At 35.0% G+C, this 20,095-nt stretch overlaps 1 protein-coding gene, 1 long non-coding RNA gene and 1 pseudogene across 2 annotated transcripts; 2 read left to right on the forward strand and 1 right to left on the reverse strand.

Moving 5' to 3' along the window:
• The first annotated feature begins 240 nt into the window (after positions 1-240).
• Positions 241-2,505, forward strand: LOC133858822 (uncharacterized). Its single transcript, XR_009898607.1, has 3 exons — positions 241-442; positions 519-584; positions 1,290-2,505. It is a non-coding gene; the product is annotated as an uncharacterized LOC133858822 (long non-coding RNA).
• A 1,181-nt stretch (positions 2,506-3,686) lies between these two features.
• LOC133863003 (uncharacterized) lies at positions 3,687-5,745 on the forward strand. Its single transcript, XM_062298970.1, has 4 exons — positions 3,687-3,858; positions 3,935-3,988; positions 4,715-5,503; positions 5,611-5,745. The coding sequence occupies exons 3-4, from the start codon at positions 4,885-4,887 to the stop codon at positions 5,643-5,645; spliced, it is 654 nt and encodes a 217-aa protein (XP_062154954.1). The 5' UTR covers positions 3,687-3,858; positions 3,935-3,988; positions 4,715-4,884; the 3' UTR covers positions 5,646-5,745.
• Positions 5,746-13,515: 7,770 nt separating this feature from the next.
• On the reverse strand, positions 13,516-19,152 carry LOC133859567 (probable serine/threonine-protein kinase PIX13; annotated as a pseudogene).
• Positions 19,153-20,095: the final 943 nt, after the last annotated feature.

Raw genomic sequence — 20,095 nt, forward strand, 5'->3', positions numbered from 1 at the left:
GGGCCCAATGACCATGATATAAAACAATTAAAAAAAAAAAAGAAGCAAACAAAGAAAAGTAAAGAAGAAAAAAGAAAAGAAAAGAAAAGAATTATATATATATATATATATATATATATATATATATATATATATATATATATATATAATTGCATGTGGGGCAACCTGCGCCCCACATGCATGAAAGTGAATGAAGGGCCATTTGGCCCTTCACTAATAAAAGAAAGATGAGGCTCCTGAGAGCCTTATCTCAGAAAAAGGGAAAAAGAGGCAGTATGCCTCTTGACCTGTGAAGAAAAATAAAAAGAGGAAAGAATGAGGATTTCTCATTTCATCTTTACGAAAATCTTTGATTTAAGAAGATCCGACGGTCCAATCTTCGATCCGTCTTCGGAAACGTAATCCTAACACTCGGATCTACATTTCTACCGATCATTTTGAGGTAAATTGTTAAATTCATGTTTTGGGATTTTTGGTTGAATCTAGCAAAATATGATTTGATATAGTGTTTTCTTTAGGCTTTGTGTTATTTGGAGCTTGCAAAGATTCTCCAAACACCGGGTATTATTTGGGTAAATTTTTGGGTAAGTTCCTTTAATCCCTAATGTATGGGTTAGTGGAATTAATTACGGGTTAGCAATTAATATTATGAGTAAATAATTAAATAGGGATTGTAATATCTAACACTTAGTAAATACTTTGGGTTAGTATTGTTTGAGTTTTAGTGTCTAGGATTTATGGGTAGACGTTTAGTGTCCAAGTAACCCCCCTCACTTTCCTGGGAGAATGTTATTTACCTCATTTACATGTTGGTTTGTCTTATTCCTAGGGTCATTTGTGGGCATCTATAAAGTTATTAGATGTTAAAGAAGTCGCCATTATTATGATAATTTTGAAGTGCCACAGCATCCAAAATTTTGAATAATAATTGCATCAAGCCCATACATATGAACTTCATATAGAAAAATTAACATCGTGTTGTAATTAATTCATAAATTTCATTACTTATTCCCACAGGGAAGGTTTTTTTTATTTTTATGACTTAGTTAGAATAAGATAACAAATTTATATTAGAAGAAAAATTTCTCTTAGGCCCACATGTACGGAGGATTTTGCTTACTAATAATTAAATTTGGTTTTAGTCTTATTAATAAAGAGTAAATTTCATGCGTGATGCAACCTTAGCCCACAGATAGGTTGAAATTTACTATTTAAATAAGCATTGGCTGATTTAAATTAAAGTCGTTTCATAGAACTTAAGTAGTTTTGTTTTTTCTTGGTTCTTGCAGCTATACCTGCTGGATTATTTGACGGTACTTTTCATGTTCCGAAACTTAATGGCAGTAATTTTACTGAATGGAAAGAGAACTTGCTCTTTACATTAAGGTGTTTGGAATTAGACCTGGCACTCCAGACGGATGAACCACCCGCTTTAACGGCTACTAGTACTGCACTAGAGATGGCTAAACATGAAAGGTGGGAGCGATCCAATCGCCTCAGCTTAATGTTTATGCAATCTCACATTGCCAAAGGCATTAGGGGTTCCATCCCTGAATGTTCTAAGGCTAAAGATTTTTTGAAAGCCGTTGAAGCACAGTTTGTGAGTTCAACTAAAGCCATGGCCAGCACTCTAATGAAGAGACTATCAAGTTAAGACTTTGATAGTTCCAAAGGTGTGCGTGAGCACATCATGAAAATGAGGGATATAGCAGCTCAATTAAAGTCCCTTGAGGTTGAGATTTCCGAATCCTAGAGGCCGGTCAGTTGTATTCCTTGTCTTCCTCAAACAGATTTCCTTCGGTTCAACGGTCTCACACCAGTGGAATGATGTTAGGTAGTAATTAAATATGAAACTTCAAGAATGTTTGTCCACGGTCAAAAAAGTACTAGAGATGTGTTTGGTTTCAATTTCTTGTCCCTCTCTTTTACAAATTTATCATTAAATATATAAAATCTATATCTGGTCTAGAAATTTAATAGTGAATTTGCACATCTCTTATACGGAAATAGAGAAAAGATGTGCAAGAGAATGTACTCCTCAAAGTATTATTGCCATGAACAACGCCAACCTCAGCTTCAAGTGGTCTTTAGCTGCTATTATTTGATGATGCAGATGTCCCCCACTATTGACATTCCCACCTTCTGGCTTTCGAGTCAAGCTTCTCTAAGTTGGTTAAGCTGGTATTTTAGTTAGTTAGTTACATGGATTTGTTATTGAAGAGCTGATGCTTTCTGTTATTGTATTTGTATAAAGTTTCCTTTCATTTCTTCCCTGTATATGTACAGAGTGTTAAGGAAATGTTGTTAAAGGAACCGGAAATGATGTAAAAGGAACTAGAAATGTTGATTAAGGAACCACCTAGCTTGCTATTCTTTTTACTATTGAGCAACGGCTACTAGCCGTTACACAGCTCTGCAGATTATTTATGTAATTCTGTTATTTTATTCATGTAAACATAGTATAAATTGGTGTATTGTTCCCCACTGTTTTGTATAACTGAAGTTAAGCAATATACAGTTTCCTAAATTCCCTTTCCTATTATGAAATTCTTACACAGATTTTGTATCAGTAAAGCTAATTAAGCCAGAAGGTGGGAATGTCAATAGTGGGGGACATCTGCATTATCTTATTCTACTTAAGGCCTACACGTTTTGAGAGCATTCCTCGTAACCTTCTGGCTTAATAGTCAAGCTAATTCTTTCCATTTTAGGAATGTTCTTCGTGACCAACGATATTCTTTAGTTACTATAAATAATATCCGGCCAAACAAAGTGGAACCATTCAATATTGGACCAACTACTTGACCTAGGGACCAATGAGCTAGAGGCCGGTCGGTTGTATTCCTTGTCTTCCTCAGGTAGATTTCCTACTATTCAAAGGTTTCACACCAGCGGAATGATGTTAGGTTGTAATTAAATAAGGAGAAATGATCTTGTACTCTTTTAACACAACACCACACAACAGGATGACAGATAAGGGTATTTTTTTTTTTTTTTGGCTCAAAACCGGTTGGAGGGGAAACGAAACGCCCCCCCCTTCTCTCTCTCTCTTCCACGTCCGTACAAGCCCTCGTCCGGTCGTCCCCTTGTCAGCGCTACTTCACCGGAGTTCTCCTCCTTCGTCGAAACTGTAATGTCCAAGAAAATATTTAATGGATTTATTAGGTTTAAATAAAATAAGTGTATTTGATATGGTAAAATAAAATAAAATATTTTATTTTTATCTAATGGACTTGTATATGGTAGCCAAGAAAATAAAATGCAAGGAAATATTATTAAAGTCTAAAGAAAATAAAATAAAAGAAATAAAAAATAAAAGTAATATATATATATATATATATATATATATATATATATATATATATATATATATATATATATATGATGGTGGGGCGACCTGCTCCCCACCAGAAAGAAGGAGGGTGAAGGGCTAACGCCCTTCACACAAAAATGGGCCCAATGGCCATGATATAAAAAAAAAAGAAAAAGAAGCAGACAAAGAAAAGTAAAGAAAAAGAAAAGAAAAGAAAAGAAAAGAAAAGAATTATATATATATATATAATTGCATGTGGGGCAACCTGCGCCCCACATGCGTGAAAGTGAATGAATTGCCATTTGGCCCTTCACTTATAAAAGAAAGATGAGGCTCCTGAGAGCCTTATCTCAGAAGACGGGGAAAAGAGGCAGTATGCCTCTTGACCTGTGAAGAAAAATAAAAAGAGGAAAGAATGAGGATTTCTCTTTTTTTTTTTTTTACGAAAATCTTTGATTTAAGAAGATCCAATGGTCCAATCTTCGATCCGTCTTCAGAAACGTAATCCTAACACTCGGATCTACATTTCTACCGATCATTTTGAGGTAAATTGTTAAATTCATATTTTGGGATTTTTGGTTAAATCTAGCAAAATATGATTTGATATAGTGTTTTCTTTAGGCTTTGTGTTATTTGGAGCTTGCAAAGATTCTCCGAACACCGGGTATTATTTGGGTAAGTTCCTTTAATCCCTAATGTATGGGTTAGTGGAATTAATTACGGGTTAGCAATTAATATTATGAGTAAATAATTAAATAGGATTTTAATATCTGACCCTTAGTAAATACTTTGGGTTAGTATTGTTTGAGTTTTAGTGTCTAGGATTTATGGGTAGACGTTTAGTGTCCGGGTGACCCCCTTCACATTCCTGGGAGCTCATCTGCTTGCACCTTGGAGAATGTTATTTACCTCATTTACATGTTGGTTTGTCTTATTCCTAGGGTCATTTGTGGGCATCTATAAAGTTATTAGATGTTAATGAAGTCGCAATTATTATGATAATTTTGAAGAGCCACAGCATCTAAAATTTTGAATAATAATTGCTTCAAGCCCATACATATGAACTTCATATAGAAAAATTAACATCGTGTTGTAATTAATTCATAAATTTAATTACTTATCCCCACTGGGAAGGTTTTTTTATTTTTATGACTTAATTAGAATAAGATAACAAATTTAATATTAGAAGAAAAATTTCTCTTAGGCCCACAGGTACGGAGGATTTTGCTTACTAATATTTAAATTTGGTTTTAGTCTTATTAATAAAGAGTAAATTTCATGCGTGATGCAACCTTAGCCCACAGGTAGGTTGAAATTTACTATTTAAATTAGCATTGGCTGATTTAAATTAAAGTCACTTCATAGCATTTAAGTCGTTTTGTTTTTTCTTGGTTCTTGCAGCTATACCTGCTGGATTATTTGACGGTACTTTTCATGTTCCGAAACTTAATGGCAATAATTTTACTAAATGGAAAGAGAGCTTGCTCTTTACATTAGGGTGTTTGGAATTAGACCTGGCACTCCGGACGGATGAACCACCCGCTTTAACGGCTACTAGTACTGCACTAGAGATGGCTAAACATGAAAGGTGGGAGCGATCCAATCGCCTCAGCTTAATGTTTATGCAATCTCACATTGCCAAAGGCATTAGGGGTTCCATCCCTGAATGTTCTAAGGCTAAGGATTTTTTGAAAGCCGTTGAAGCACAGTTTGTGAGTTCAACTAAAGCCATGGCCAGCACTCTAATGAAGAGACTATCAAGTCAAGCCTTCGATAGTTCCAAAGGTGTGCGTGAGCACATCATGAAAATGAGGGATATAGCAGCTCAATTAAAGTCCCTTGAGGTTGAGATTTCCGAATCCTTCTTGGTCCATTTGGTTCTCAACTCTCTTCCTCCTCAGTATGGTCCCTTTAAGATTTCATACAACACACATAAGGATAACTGGTCGATTAATGAACTCTTGACCATGTGTGTTCAAGAGGAAGAGAGGTTGAAACATGAGAAACCAGAAAGTGCTCACTTGGTTGCTCGTGCTAAGGCAAAGACTAAGAAATGCAAGGCTGCCCACCACTCCAAGAAAGGAAACAAGGTGTCATTCAAAGGCAATAAAGATGCTTGTTTCTTTTGCAAGAAGCAGGGGCACATGAAGAAAGAATGCCAGAAATACATTAAATGGCTGGAAAAGAAAGGTAATCTCATCTCTTTTGTATGTCATGAATCTTTTTTTGTTGAGGCTCCTTGCAATACATGATGGATTGATTATGGTTCTACAATCCACATTGTGAATACATTGCAGGGATTTCTCAAAACAAGGAAGCCGATAAGAAGTGAGCAACGTGTTTACTCGGGAAATAAATTGTTCTCACCGATCGTAGCAGTTGGGACTTATAAACTTATTTTGAAAACTAGATATGTACTAGACCTTGAGAATGTTTTTTATATTCCATCATTTTCTAGAAATTTAATTTCTATTTCAAAACTTGATGTATTTGGATATGGTTTTTGGTTTATTAACTCAACTTTCAGTATTTTTAGAAATAATAATTTTGTTGGTGGTGGAATAAAAATTGATGGTCTATTCAAACTTTCTTTAGATGCCAACTTTGAGAACAGTTATTTATCGTTGCATACTAATCTTGGCATAAAGAGAAGCCTTGTAGATGAGAACTCCGCTTGGCTATGGCACAGGAGATTGTGACATATCTCCATAGAGAGAATCAAAAGATTAGTAAGTGATGGAGTTTTACAAACTCTTGACCTTACTGATTTTGGTACTTGTGTGGATTGCATAAAGGGAAAGCAAACCAACAAGACCACTAAAGGTGCCAGAAGGAGTTCTGAGATTCTTGAAATCGTACACACAGATATCTGTGGACCTTTTTCTACTCCCTGCCTCAATGGTCAAAGATATTTCATATCTTTTATTGATGACCATACGCGATATATGTATCTCTACTTCCTAATTGACAAGGCTTAAGCGCTAAATGCCTTCAAAACCTATAAGGTGGAAGTGGAGAAACAAAAGGAAAAGAAAATCAAGATCATGAGATCTGATAGAGGCGGAGAGTACTACGGTAGGTACACAGAAAATGGACAAATGATCGGTCCATTTGCGCAATTGCTTCAAGAAGAAGGTATTGTTGCTCAATACACAATGCCTAGCACACCACAACAAAATGGTGTAGCAGAAAGAAGGAATCGAACACTTATGGACATGGTCAGGAGCATGCTTAGTAATTTTGAATTACCTTTGTTTTTGTGGAGTGAAGCCTTAAAAACTGCTGTGTATGTATTAAACTGGGTTCCATCCAAGGCTGTCCCCAAGACGCCTTTTGAATTATGGAAAGGATGGAAACCGAGTTTAAACCACATACACATATGAGGTTGTCCTGCTGAAGTGAGGATTTACAATCCGAACATGAAGAAACTTGACCCAAGGACAACCAACGGTCATTTTATTGGCTATGCGGTAAACTCAAAAGGATTCAGGTTTTACTGTCCTTCTTACAGTACTAGGATTGTTGAGTCTATGAATGCAAAGTTTTTGGAGGATGTTGAACCTAGTGGGAGTGCTCATCCACAAAGAATAGAATTAGTGGAAGCACGAGAGTTGGCCAAATCTCCTCCTCACAAAGGAAGATTGATTGTATTCAGGGAAAATCAGATTGATTATCCTGAGCTACAATCAGTTCTAGAACAACCGGCTCATGAAGAACAGGGAGATCAATTTGATCCTTCTGAGCCACAACCAGTTCTAGAACAACCAACTCATACAGAACAGGTTTAGAATGAGTCTACTCTCCCATTGCAAAATACAGAGGAAGTGGAATTAAGAAAATCCTCTAGAATAAGGAGACCAGCAATCTCTACAGATTATGTTGTATACCTCCAAGAGTCTGACTTTGATGTTGGACCTAAGGATGATCCAAGTATGTTTTCACAAGCCATGAGTGGGGATAACTCCACACTATGGTACGATGCCATGAAGGAAGAGATGGAATCCATGGCTTAAAACCAAGTCTGGGATCTCGTTGACTTACCAAAGGGAGCTAAAGCCATAGGCTGCAAATGGGTTTACAAAACCAAAAGGGATGCTTCTGGTAATGTTGAACGATATAAGGCTAGACTTGTGGCCAAAGGTTTCACTCAAAAGGAAGGCATTGATTATCACGAAACCTTCTCTCCAGTATCAAAGAAGGATTCATTTAGGATAATCATGGCATTAGTAGCTCATTTTGACTTAAAGTTACACCAGATGGATTTGAAAACAGCCTTCCTGAATGGGGATCTTGATGAAAAGGTTTATATGAAACAACCCGAAGGCTTTGATGATGATAGCAAGAGAGCTTGCAAGTTAAAGAAATCTATATATGGACTAAAACAGGCCTCCCGTCAATGCTATATTAAGTTTCACAAGGTTATTACCTCATTTGGATTTATTGAGAACCTTGTTGATCAATGTATATACCTTAAGGTCAGTGGGAGTAAAGTGATATTTCTAGTCCTGTATGTAGATGATATTTTACTTGCAAGCAATGATTTAGGTTTGCTACATGAAACTAAGCAGTTACTCTCTCAAAGCTTTGAAATGAAGGATTTGGGTGAAACCTCTTATGTCATTGGCATAGAGATTCATAGAGACAGACAACAGAAAATGTTAAGATTGTCTTAGAGGGCCTACATTGAAAAGGTCTTAGAGAGATTCAAGATGAGTGACTGTAAGTCTAGTGTGGCACCTATTTCTAAAGGAGAAAGATTCAGTAAAGACCAGTATCCCAAAAATGAGTTGGAACAATAGCAGATGAAAAGTATCCCATATGCATCTGCAGTGGGAAGCCTGGTGTATGCTCAAGTCTGCACCAGACCTGATATTGTATTAGCGGTTGGAATGCTGGGACGGTACCAAAGTAATCCAGGATTAGAGCATTGGAAAGCTGCCAAGAGGGTCATGAGATACTTGCAAGGAACCAAGGGTTACAGTTTGACTTTCAAACACGCTGATAGTTTGGAGGTCTTTGGGTATACAGATTCAGACTTTGTTGGATGTGTAGATCGTAGAAAGTCTACTTCAGGATATATCTTTCTTCTAGCTGGAGGGGCTATATCTTGGAAAAGCAGCAAGCAGACTATAGTTGCTACATCTACCATGGAGGCAGAGTTCATTGCATGCTATGAAGCCACTACACAGGCATTGTGGTTAAGAAACTTCATTGGTGGACTAAAGATTGTCGATTCAATAGCAAGACCCATTAAGATTTTTTGCGATAATTCTGCTGCAGTTTTCTTCTCTAAGAATAACAAAAGTGGAAGCAGAAGTAAGCACATCGACATCAAGTATCTTAGTGTTACAGATAACATTAAGAGACATAAAGTTTTCATTGAGCATATTAGTACAGAATCAATGGTTGCGGACCCCATGACAAAAGGTTTACCGGTAAAACAGTTTAAAGGTCATGTGGACCATATGGGACTTGTTGATTCATTTTGTACTCATTTTTGATCTATAGACATAAAGTCATTGTAATAAAGTTTATTGTGCACATTTGTTATTTTATCCATGAGGATGAATAAAGTTGGGCCTGAATGACTTATAGGAAGTTCATTCATAAAGCTTAATTATCCATAAGGTACTCACGTAAGGAATGGGTTTACATTGTGATACATGGAAGGGACGACCTGCTTTTATAATGGTTTTACCGCCATGATTCATGTGAAACATTTCTTAACTGAGTTGGAGGATTCCATAAGAGATTGGCCAAACTAAAGAACCTAATACCATAAGGTCATGTGTTATAAAGGCCAAGTGAGAGAATGTAATATATTATTCCTTTTTTGTTGTGGCCTTTTTATCACATTTACGGCGTTTGCTATGTTTATTATTTTAATAAACATATACGGTATTATGGTTAATTCTATTAATTTAGATTACCGTAAATATGGAATCGGTTAATTGATTTCAAAAAATCAATTAACAATATTGTTTCCTTGATGGAAGGATACAATACGGTGTTTACCATTTTGAGGGTCCTTAACCTAGCCTATAAATAGAGTGCTTGTGTACACCATCAGTACAACCATCAAGCAAAAGGCATAGGTTAGAAGATACCTCAAAATTTTATTCTTAGAAGTTCTCGAAAAGTGCTTGAGCAACGATGGCCGGAGGTAAGCCTAAACTTTTCTAAATTTATTTCCGCTGCGCATGTTAGGTTAAAAATAATTGTTCATATTATTTTTAACATATGAGTGATGCATACGCTGTACGGGGGTCACTGAACAACAGAACATCAACCGAATGGCAAAACAGGGGAAAACAGAGCAACAAACAACTAGATATATGTCGTGGCCGAGCTAGAGACTTTATCATCTTCATAAAGATTTGCATGCGCAAGTTTAATTTAGCCAATAAGATTCGCATTCATAGTTGCTTTAGTTGGTTGAAGTTATCATTTGCTTTCAGTCCCTTTCTTAGTTTCTTTCTTGTTATAGTGTTGCGTCAGAGAGAGAGAGAGTAGGAGAATTTAATTCATGGATAAAGTTAGAAAAATAAAAATAAAACTGCCAGAGCTCTGCTATAAAACCTGCAACACTACAACTTATCTCTCTCTCCCACACACACACACACAACTTTCTCTTTCTACATTCTTCCTTTCCTTCTCTCTTTATTATTGTATGTTATGCAATTGTGAAAAATGGATGGCTTTCTCTTCAGTTTTACAATTAGTGTATGCTAGTATGGAGGGGAGGGCTGGTTAATGCAAGGTAAGATAATCCTTTTGGCTCTCTCTCTCTCTCTCTCTCTCTCTATGGGATGGAATAAATGTTCGTGTTATAATTTTTGGTTGTTATTTCTATTTTTACACTCTAGCCTCTCATTATTTGGTAGAAAAATAGGTTTTGAACAACTAAATGTTGAGCCAGAGGAAGCAGGGGTGCAGAGAGACGCCAAACTTTCAGTGAGAGGCTGCATCAGAGACGAAGCATGGAAGAAGACGAATGCCACAAGCAAGAGGAAGGATCTTCTTTTGTTTCATGCAGTGCATCTTGTATTTTGGCTTCATAGATCTACCTTTAGAATAAGACGTTAACTACCGTTTAAATCAATCTGTTAGTTCCTTTAAGTAGACGATGTCGTCTGTTTAAAGAATCATATTATTTAATCTTGACCATCCATTTTTTAACAGCAAATGTACTGTACTTTTTTTTGTACAGCACTGAAGCCCGATCCTATAATCAGATATATTAAAAAGTGAAATAGGTGGCTGGCGCTTCACATTCACGCCCGTACTTGTTCATGTTCAGCAGCCACCAAAGCCCAAGGCCCAAGGGCAATGGATTCACGTAGTAATGCTACGTACCACTCTTGTGTCTTTTTTTTTTTTTTTTTATCCTAAAATTAATGTGACTCTTAAAATCGTCGGTAAATGAAAATTTAATAGTGATCTATCATAACTTTAATGGTGATTTTAAGAGACACATCAATTTTTAAAAAACAAAAAAGGGATACAAAGGTAATATGTACCATTACTCGGAGTCCCCAATATCACGGGGAATATATATATATATATATATATAGACTTTTTCATTTTAGTAGGAATTATGGAGAACATCACTCCTGCTAAAAGCTCAGGCACTAGTGGAGATCAGCGTGCTGCATGTGGAATCATATTTCTTAATTGCGTTTACGGGGATTAATTTTCATTATTAACTTTGAACTTATTTGTATTTTTATGACTCCCTTTCAACTTTCACATGTTGGATCATATATGGGCTTTACACTAACAAAGCCATCTATATTAGGCTCGAGGTTAGGGAATATCACCTCTCAAGGTTTCAAGTTTGAATCATTTCAGGTGCAAACAATTTCTTGGGCCAGACACCCAGGTTGTGTGAGGGGGTCCTCGGGTCTCTAATCATCTGCCTATGATTTACGGCCCAATGCCTGGAGTAACGTTCGACATTGGGCCAGGGATTAGTTTGGAAATTTTGGCTGGGCCTCTGTACTGAAAAGAGCTGACTACCACCTTCAGTGGGCGTGCAAGTCGAGGTAGCGAACCAAGTATAGCTTGGGTGTAGGTAAACCAGGATATCCTGATAAAAAAAAAAAATAATAAAAAATAAAACCATCTATTTCTTCCCCTTTTTTTTTTGATATAAATAAAACCATCTAATTATGATACGTCCATGTAATGTTTAATTAATTAGAGTATACATATATAATAATAAATTAGATGGTGCAAAATGAACCGATCATGGTCTTTAACAAACAGAATCTGTGGCCTTTAGTCTCTCTAGGTTAGGAACTAAACACTTCCATGCAGCACATGAAGTAAATGCTTGGCTTGTTTGTGGCTTTGGTTGATTTTATAAAGTTCTTATTACACTACAATTCGTAATTTTGGTATGAATTTAACACGGAATTAGCAAGTGAGGGTTAAGAGATTTGATCCGTTTAATTAAATGGGCCAGACTTATGGCTGACTTATATAGTATTATACGTATGCCTCGACACGACTCAAACCTAACACTCGACATTTAGGGCTGACAATTTTTATATAACTCGTGAACCCGACATGAACCCAACATGAAATTAATTAATGGGTTATGATTGAAAAATTTGAACCGTTTAATTAAATGGCTGGGTTAGGCTAACTTATATAGTCTTAAACTTATGTCGCATAGACATAATTCGAACTCGATATGTAAACACGAAATGACACCCGATTAAATATAATTAATACATGTATAGCTTCAGTAATTAACCAAAAAAAGAACTAATTTGCATAACTTTAAAGTGGGGAAAAAAGAAAAAAGAAAAAGAAAAAATCTATTGGAAAAATGAAACATTATGGAACACAACCAAAGTTTACGATTTTTTTTTTTTTTTTTTTTTTTTTTTTTTTTTTCTGAAAAAAAATAAATTAGGATACTATATTTCTTACTATAATCCCTTACAAACTTATGCGATAGTTCATATTATATAAAAATAAGTGTTATGTAGCCGTTTACATTTTAATAATTAACACAATAAAAGTCACATGAATTATCACATTAATTTTAATTTATAAATATGAAAAATGTCATGTACGTGAATTATTTATCACATAACAATTTACATTTTGATCGTTAACAAGAGATAAGTGTTAACGTGACGAGTAAATTTATAATAAAATCTCAAATATCTCTCGCCCACCTATTTTTTCATTTGTTAGGAGGTTTGAGTTATTATTATGACTTATGAATTATTTTTTCAAAGCATGCAATACATGGTCCCTGTTAACGACTCCAAGTGTGATTATGGACTGCCCGGCACTAGACTCAGCCATGGGTTGGCAGAGTACTGGGCCAAGGCCCTAGCCCTTTCGCAATTATGAAATGCGCGGCCCCGACCCGAGAAGCCGGCCGGTAGCGTCTCTAACCAATAATGCCATCCAGCACCAACCAGGGAAGATATCGATAACAAGGTTTGGATCTTTTTCCATGTATTACTTTATGGTCAAGATAGAATTTATTATTTGAAAATTGATAATAATCCATGATGACCGATTTTAAATGGTGTGATATTTTTGGTCCGTTTGGGTGTTGAATCCGAATATTATTCGAATTCACCGCGCGAATTACGAGGTTTGACTTTGTGAGATAAAATTTGAAAAAATATAATTTGTTTTTGAAAAAAGTTGAATATTATTCAAAACAAACACACCATTTGTGCTCAAAATTTTATAAGAATTAAATATTCAACGTGTATTTACTATTTTGTTTTCTGTCCATTTTAAATGTTAATGGAGGAAGGCAGCAAGAACTGGGTTGCTAATTTTAGGTGGGCCATTTTGTCGTCTCCAGATGGGCCCATGATATGCAAGATGAATAGTTTACATATAATTCAATAGAAAATTTTAATAAAGGGGTGAAATTACAAATTTATTAAAATTTGAATACACTAAATTGAGAGTTTTTGAATGTTAGAGAGTGATTGCAAAAGTGATGAAAGTTCACCAGGGTTAAGTAGAGTTTTCCTTTAAAAAAAAAAAAAGATTGTAAAATAATATATATATATATATATATATATATATATTTAAAAAAAAAAAGTAAAATATTATTGTAGTCCAACCAAATAAGGTATGCTTATAGACCGGCGATGGATATAGTATTGTTGATGCTTGGTATGCTCCTCCTGGTGTTAGGCTTTGTGCTGACTAGCTTTTTATCTCCAATTTGTTTTCATGTTGATGGTATTGATGTTTTCTAGTTCTTCCAAAACTTGTTCCATCGATGGACGACTTTTTGGATTGGATTCCACGCATCTTAGTATTAGCTGAGCTACTTGGCGCGCACCTTCTAACGGGTAAAGTTCACCTAGTCTTGAGTCCATTATTTTCTTGAGTTTATTTTTGTGAGACAGAGATGGCTTGGCGTAGAGGACTAGGTTTTGAATGGGCCTATTGAGGTCATGGGCCCGTAAGTCCGTTAACATTTCCAACAGTACAACCCCAAAACTGTAGACATCACTTTGTATGTACAAATGACCTGTAAATCAAGGTATTGTGAGAACATATATATATATATATATATCATTAAATTCACGAAATTTAATTGAACCATAAAATGAATCACTTATATATGTTTCAAATAAAATGAAGATCTTGGTCCAATCCAATTGATCAAGGGTTACCCAAAATAGATATCTACTTTGATTTCCGAAATTAACTAATGAAGGTTAATTTTTTGTTTTGTTTTTTTTTTAATTGAAATATGATATTTACCTGTTTCAACGTACCATATAGCCGTAAGGTGCCCATTACATTAGTTGTCACGTGCGAGTGTCCATTTATGGGGCCCAACTTTGCTAGTCCAATATCAGAAAGCTTTACATTGTAGTCCTGAAAATATAAATTTAAGAAACAAGCAAAGCAATATTTAGCATGTGATGATGTTAAAACACCAAGGTTAATTAAAAGTATAGAAGAGATTGTCAACAATTTTTCTGTTTGAATCGCTAGCAATTCAGACATTCAGCTATTAAATGTAAGAGAATTTTTATGGGCCGACTTGCCTGAATAAGTCTTGAGCACGTTGTTAAAGTAAATGTGAGCCTTATAAAGACTTTCACATTTGTTGTCCGAATTGCTAGCAATTCGAGTAACAAATTACTGAAAAATTGAATCCTAATTAATATGTTCTGGTGCTTCAAGTCTCAAAGAACCTTACCCTATCTAGGAATATATTGGCCGACTTGAAATCACGGTAGATCACAGACTTTTCTGATGTGTGTAAGAAAGAGAGGCCTCGAGCTGCTCCTATAGCTATTTTAAGCCTTGCATCCCATGAAAGTGGTTCTGGAGATCCTTCTGTTAATTCAGCATAGAGTGTATAGGGGATGTCATTTTCGAAAAACAAATTACATAATTTAATCTTCTCCATTTTCCAAAAACAAAGATAAGAAGAGAAGTTGTAGATATGCTTCTTACTTCTAAAAAGATGGTTATCCAAGCTTCCCTTCTGCATGTATTCGTATACGAGAATGAATTCTTTATCTTCCCAACAGTAGCCTAGGAGTTTAACCAAGTTGGGGTGAGAGAACTTGCCCAAAAATTTCACTTCTGCCTGTACCCACAAATGCATGTACTCAAATTCACTTCTATCTTGTATTTATTGGTTTTCTATGATACAAATCATCTCATAAATGTGTTAATTATCACTAATCATTTGTTAATCTTTGCTTTTGTATTAAAGTGTGTGAGCTCACATGCAAACATATTGATTTACTTCTATTATAACTTTATTGCATTTGATTTGTATGATTTCAAAATTCAAGGTCTAAAATATTCTTTGTGACATATAAAAGATATTATGGTGATCCAAGATATATTGTTTACTTTTTATTGGACACATAACATATCATGCATGTTTGTTAAATAAATCTCATGTAAAATTGTAAAACTACAAGTGTAACACCCCAGTTCCATATTAGGAAGAGATAAATATTAAATACTATACTCCCATCTCATTTTTATCTTATTGAACTAATGTGACAATGCTTATCAAGCATTGGCAAATAAAATAAAATCAAGGGATGTCGATAATACTAGCATTTCAGCTTATTGTAATAGAAATGAGACCAAAATATAGTATATTTATCATTACTCTAAACCACAAATTTCTAGTTACTATAGTATCTCATCATTGCGGCAAAAGCAAATTTTAAAAATCTTAAAACCACAAATTTCTAGTTACTTTTACATTAAACGAAAATCTAACCCAAGCCTGTGTAATATGGACAGAAATAGCTACAAAGTAGTTTGTTGCTTATTTTTACAAACCAGTTAATTGAAGTGAGATGTTTACTAGTATGTGTTTCTGATCACTTTTTTTTTTTCTTTTTTTTTTTTTTTTTTTTTTTTTTTTTTTTCATAATATGTGTTTCTTACATACTTTGAGAACATATATATCGATTTATTAGAGTGATTTATAAAATTAGCTACGAACCTAGCTAATTTTGTACTATAAATATTCAATGTGATCATGCTCATTTGGATCGACTAGAAAAACATGTCCTTAGAGCATCTACAGCAGTTGTAGTTAAAATAGCTACTCAAAAAGTACCAGTCTCTACTTCAACTACTGTTTTTCCTATATTCTCTCCAACAGATTTACTATTCAACTCTCTACATACATTTAAATATTATTATTATTATTATTATTCCCTTTTGTCCGATCTCTCTTTCCTGTTCTTCCTTTCTCTTTTCGTCTGAAACACACCGAGAGAGAGATCGAGGGATTTAAGGAGAGACCCATGAGAGCAAAGTCAGATATGGAGAGACCCGAGAGGCCGAGATTGATCCGAGAGAGAACCGCTGAACTCGACGAACCCAGACGAAACCTATCAACCCGATCCTCCATGAGTCGAGCCCTGGTGGCCTGAGACGAGTTCCAGTTGAGCTAGGCGTAGATCTGGCAGAGTCAGAGGTGATTTCGGGTGATTATGAGCAATTTTTGAGAGAGAACCGCTAAACTCAACGAATCCAGACGAAACCCATCAACCCGATCCTCCATAAGTTGAGCTCCGGTGGCCTGAGACGAGTTTCGGCTGAGCTAGGCGCGAATCTTGCAAAGTCAGAGGTGATTTCCGGTGATTATCAGGTTGATTTTGGTTAATGATTTTTAGTTGAACCCATCTAATTTTGAAGTTTGAATGTGTCTCCCTTGTTTCGGTTATATGTATCATGGCTAAAGCTGTATTTATGGTTGATTTTGATATTTTGGTTGGTTGTTCATGATCGATTTTGGTTGATTGTTCATGATTTTTAGTTGGTTGATCATGGCCGGCAGAGAGGGATGGAGAGGGGGAGAGAAAAAATATTTATAAAAAAAGTATAAACAGATGAATAGTGAATAGCCAGTGTTCTATTCACTATTCACTGTTAAGGAAAAAAGCTTAAAGAAGCTAATCTGCTAGATTGAAAAAAAAAAAAAAAAAAAAAAGCAAATAAAGTCAAATTTGACTATTTTAGCTAAAATAGCAACTCTATTGGAGATGCTCTTAGTGGGCCTTCCAATTATAAGTTGAAATGACTTTTTGATACCAAGCAACAAAAAACCAAAAAAAAAAAAAATACTAAATTCCTACGCAGGTGCCCAAAAAGCCGTTTCCTTTCGATTGGCCTGGGTTGATTGGAACAAGACAATTTAGGGTTTTTTATTTATTTATTTATTTATTTTTTTTATGACACAAACTCAAGAGTACAACTCTCCAGAAAATACTGGATTAAGCGACCTGCGTAGGGACAACCCCTTGTCAATAGCGATAGAGCTAGGATTATTGTTCAGAGGAATCAAGATTTTTTTTTTTTTTTTTTTATTTTTTTTATTTCTTTTATAAATAAAAAGGAATTGAAGTTAAACAAAAACTAATTAAAAGTAGTATAAAATAAAACTAACACACTCTGTGTTAACTTGAAGCTAACACCCGAAGGAATAGAAAGAAACAAAAAATCACCCGGTGTTAACTCGAAATTTTTATAAATTTGACGTTCTGATTGGGTGTGTTATTATATATATATATATATTCTGTTTTTTGTTTTTAAAATTGTGAACATCAAAAAAAAAATCAAATTATATTTAAATGGTATATAAAACACAAAACAAAATTGAGAAAATATGTTTGAAAATGAGAATTAAATTAAATATATTACACAATTTATGTTTGGTTGATAGTAGTGTTTATTGTTCTTTTTTTTCTTTTTCTTTTTTTTTCTTTTGCAAAAATCAAAGCAAAGTAAAGATTATAGTCTCAAAATTAAGGTAAAACTAATGACCGGGAATAAATTGTAAGTACTTTTTTTTCAATTAAGAAAACCCAAAAAATAATTTTCAATTCTTTGTCAATTTAATATTTTGGATCTATTTTGAACATTTTTCTTAAAGTGACTTTCATGCATGGATACACTGTAGAAGAGATCATTGCTTCTTAGTTTACAATAGTTGGGTTTTTTTTTTTTTTTTTTTTTTTTTTTTTTTTTTTTTTTTTTTTTTTTTTTTTTAAAGCTTATTGAGTTGAGACGATGGGCCTTTTGTCATCCACTTTAAATAAAATAATAATAAAAAATGGCATAATCAGAAGATAGGCCTGCAATAGCTATGGTCCTATGGATATCTTTTAGAATCAATCTTCATTTCATTTTTGGACTGAAATCTTCGTCCATTTCATAAGCTGCTAAGCTCGGTTTCTATTCATCTTGATCAACGGTCACTATAGAATTTTATTTCATCTTATGGTTTAAAATAAATCTTTAGACATCTGGATGTGTGCCTTGATCTAGCCGGCCCATTCCCGGCTAGAATGGCCTGGATCCTAGCCGGTTAGCCCTTTTCGGCCAGAACGGCTAGATCCTAGCCGGTTGGCCAGAATTCGATCCTTCTCTGGCCAGAACTGTCGGATCAAAGCTAATCAAAGCAACGAACTACTAGTAGTCAGGATCAAAGCTAACAAAAGCTAAAAATGTACAGATAGCAACAAACCACAGAACACAAGAAAACAAACAACTGCAAAAATAGAGCAGGAAACAAAACCAGAAACACTGCTATTTCATACAATGTTGACGTTGAATATGAATAGAAACAAATATGTACATACTAGCCATTCTTTCAACCCTTGGGGGCTATCAGGGTTCAATTTCTTCACAGCAACAGCTATTCCAACGCCGACCTTGGACGGTGCATATGTGGTCTCGTCCACCCAAACCTTGAAAACCCTTCCAAACCCTCCCTCACCGAGCACTGTATCCGGTCTAAAATTTTGTGTCGCTCTCTTCAGCTCTGCCAGTTTGAATATTTTCAAGTTTGGCGTAATCACCCTTTCAGCCTGAGGCCTTTCCTCAACGTTAACGTTGCTTTGGCCTCCCAATTCAACCACGTTTCCATTTTGGGCTGCATTGCTGGGGCTTCTTGGCATCCCTTCTATTTGTTTGCTAATGTTTCTTGATGTTTCTGCTTGTTGACATGAAGGCAGACTATAAACAAATGTTGTTTAATTCAATTGTTACTTCAAAAGGTTGATTATGTATGCCTAATATCTATGATTCAGATATTTATATATAACAAAAAAAATTCTTAGACCAAAGAGAGAGAGAGAGAGAGAAGATTAGAGAAAGAAAAACAGAAAAAAAACATCTGATTAGTTTGCTGTTATTATCTTTGTCTTAGTTGTGCTTGGCAATCCAAAAGAGAAAACAAAAGAATCCAATAGAAAATGGAAGGATAACGTACCTGGGAACATTGGAGTTTTAGTGGTGCTTGGGATATGGTGATGATTCACCTGATCAGTTCCAAAACAGTTTCCCATCTTGTGCTTCGATCTTGTCCACTTTGGATGCGGATCGATATTATGGCCGGTTTTCAGAGCAAGGAAATAACAAGAGAAAACTATAGCTTTGAAGAAACTGCCTGCGTAAGTAGTTTTCCGATATTTATAGGCATTCTCGATCTTGCTAGCTCGATCACACCGAATAAGGAAAAACGTGTGATCGTCACCTTCTATTTCAGATGGAACTCATTAATATTCTTGCTTTCATGGCATATATGAGGAATTAATGCTTTTGAATAAAATGTTAGGAATTTCACCGGTACGCAGCGGCGAAGGGAGGGGTGAGGGGGTCAAAGAGTAATGCTAGATATCATCCTCTTGTCTTCCTTTTGTCCTCCCAAAATTGATGTGGCTCTTAAAATTACCATTGGATCAAAATTCAATAGTGATCTATTACAACTTTAATGGTAATTTTAAGAGCCACATCAATTTTAGGGAGACAAAAGGAGGACAAGGAGATGATGTGTAGAATTACTCGGGCGTCAAATGCCCCCCTCAGCATTTCATCAAAGGAAAAATTTGCCCACCCTTGTCATGAGTTTTTTTGAAAAAAATACAGAGTTGAGACTTGAGAGGTTGAAGACGCAGAAGGGAACACTAAAAAAAATAAAAATAAAAATAAAAAAGAAAAAAGAAAAAAAAAAGGCGTTTATAGACGATTTTTTCAAGACGGTTTCTAAAACCGTCTAGAAAAAAAAATTTGCTGACGGTTTTTTTAAAACCGTCTATAAAAAATTTATTATGGACGGTTCGATTAAACCGTCCATAAAATTCCAGACGGTTTTGACTAAACCGTCTCGAAATTTACATTTCCAGACGGTTCTATAAAAATCGTTTGTAACTTTATGGACTGTCTTTACTAAACTGTCCATAAAATTTCAGTTTCAGACGGTTTCTTTTGAAACCGTTTGGAAATTTTTTT

The sequence above is a fragment of the Alnus glutinosa genome, chromosome 1 (genome assembly GCF_958979055.1).
Source record: "Alnus glutinosa chromosome 1, dhAlnGlut1.1, whole genome shotgun sequence".
NCBI classification, from domain to species: domain Eukaryota; kingdom Viridiplantae; phylum Streptophyta; class Magnoliopsida; order Fagales; family Betulaceae; genus Alnus; species Alnus glutinosa.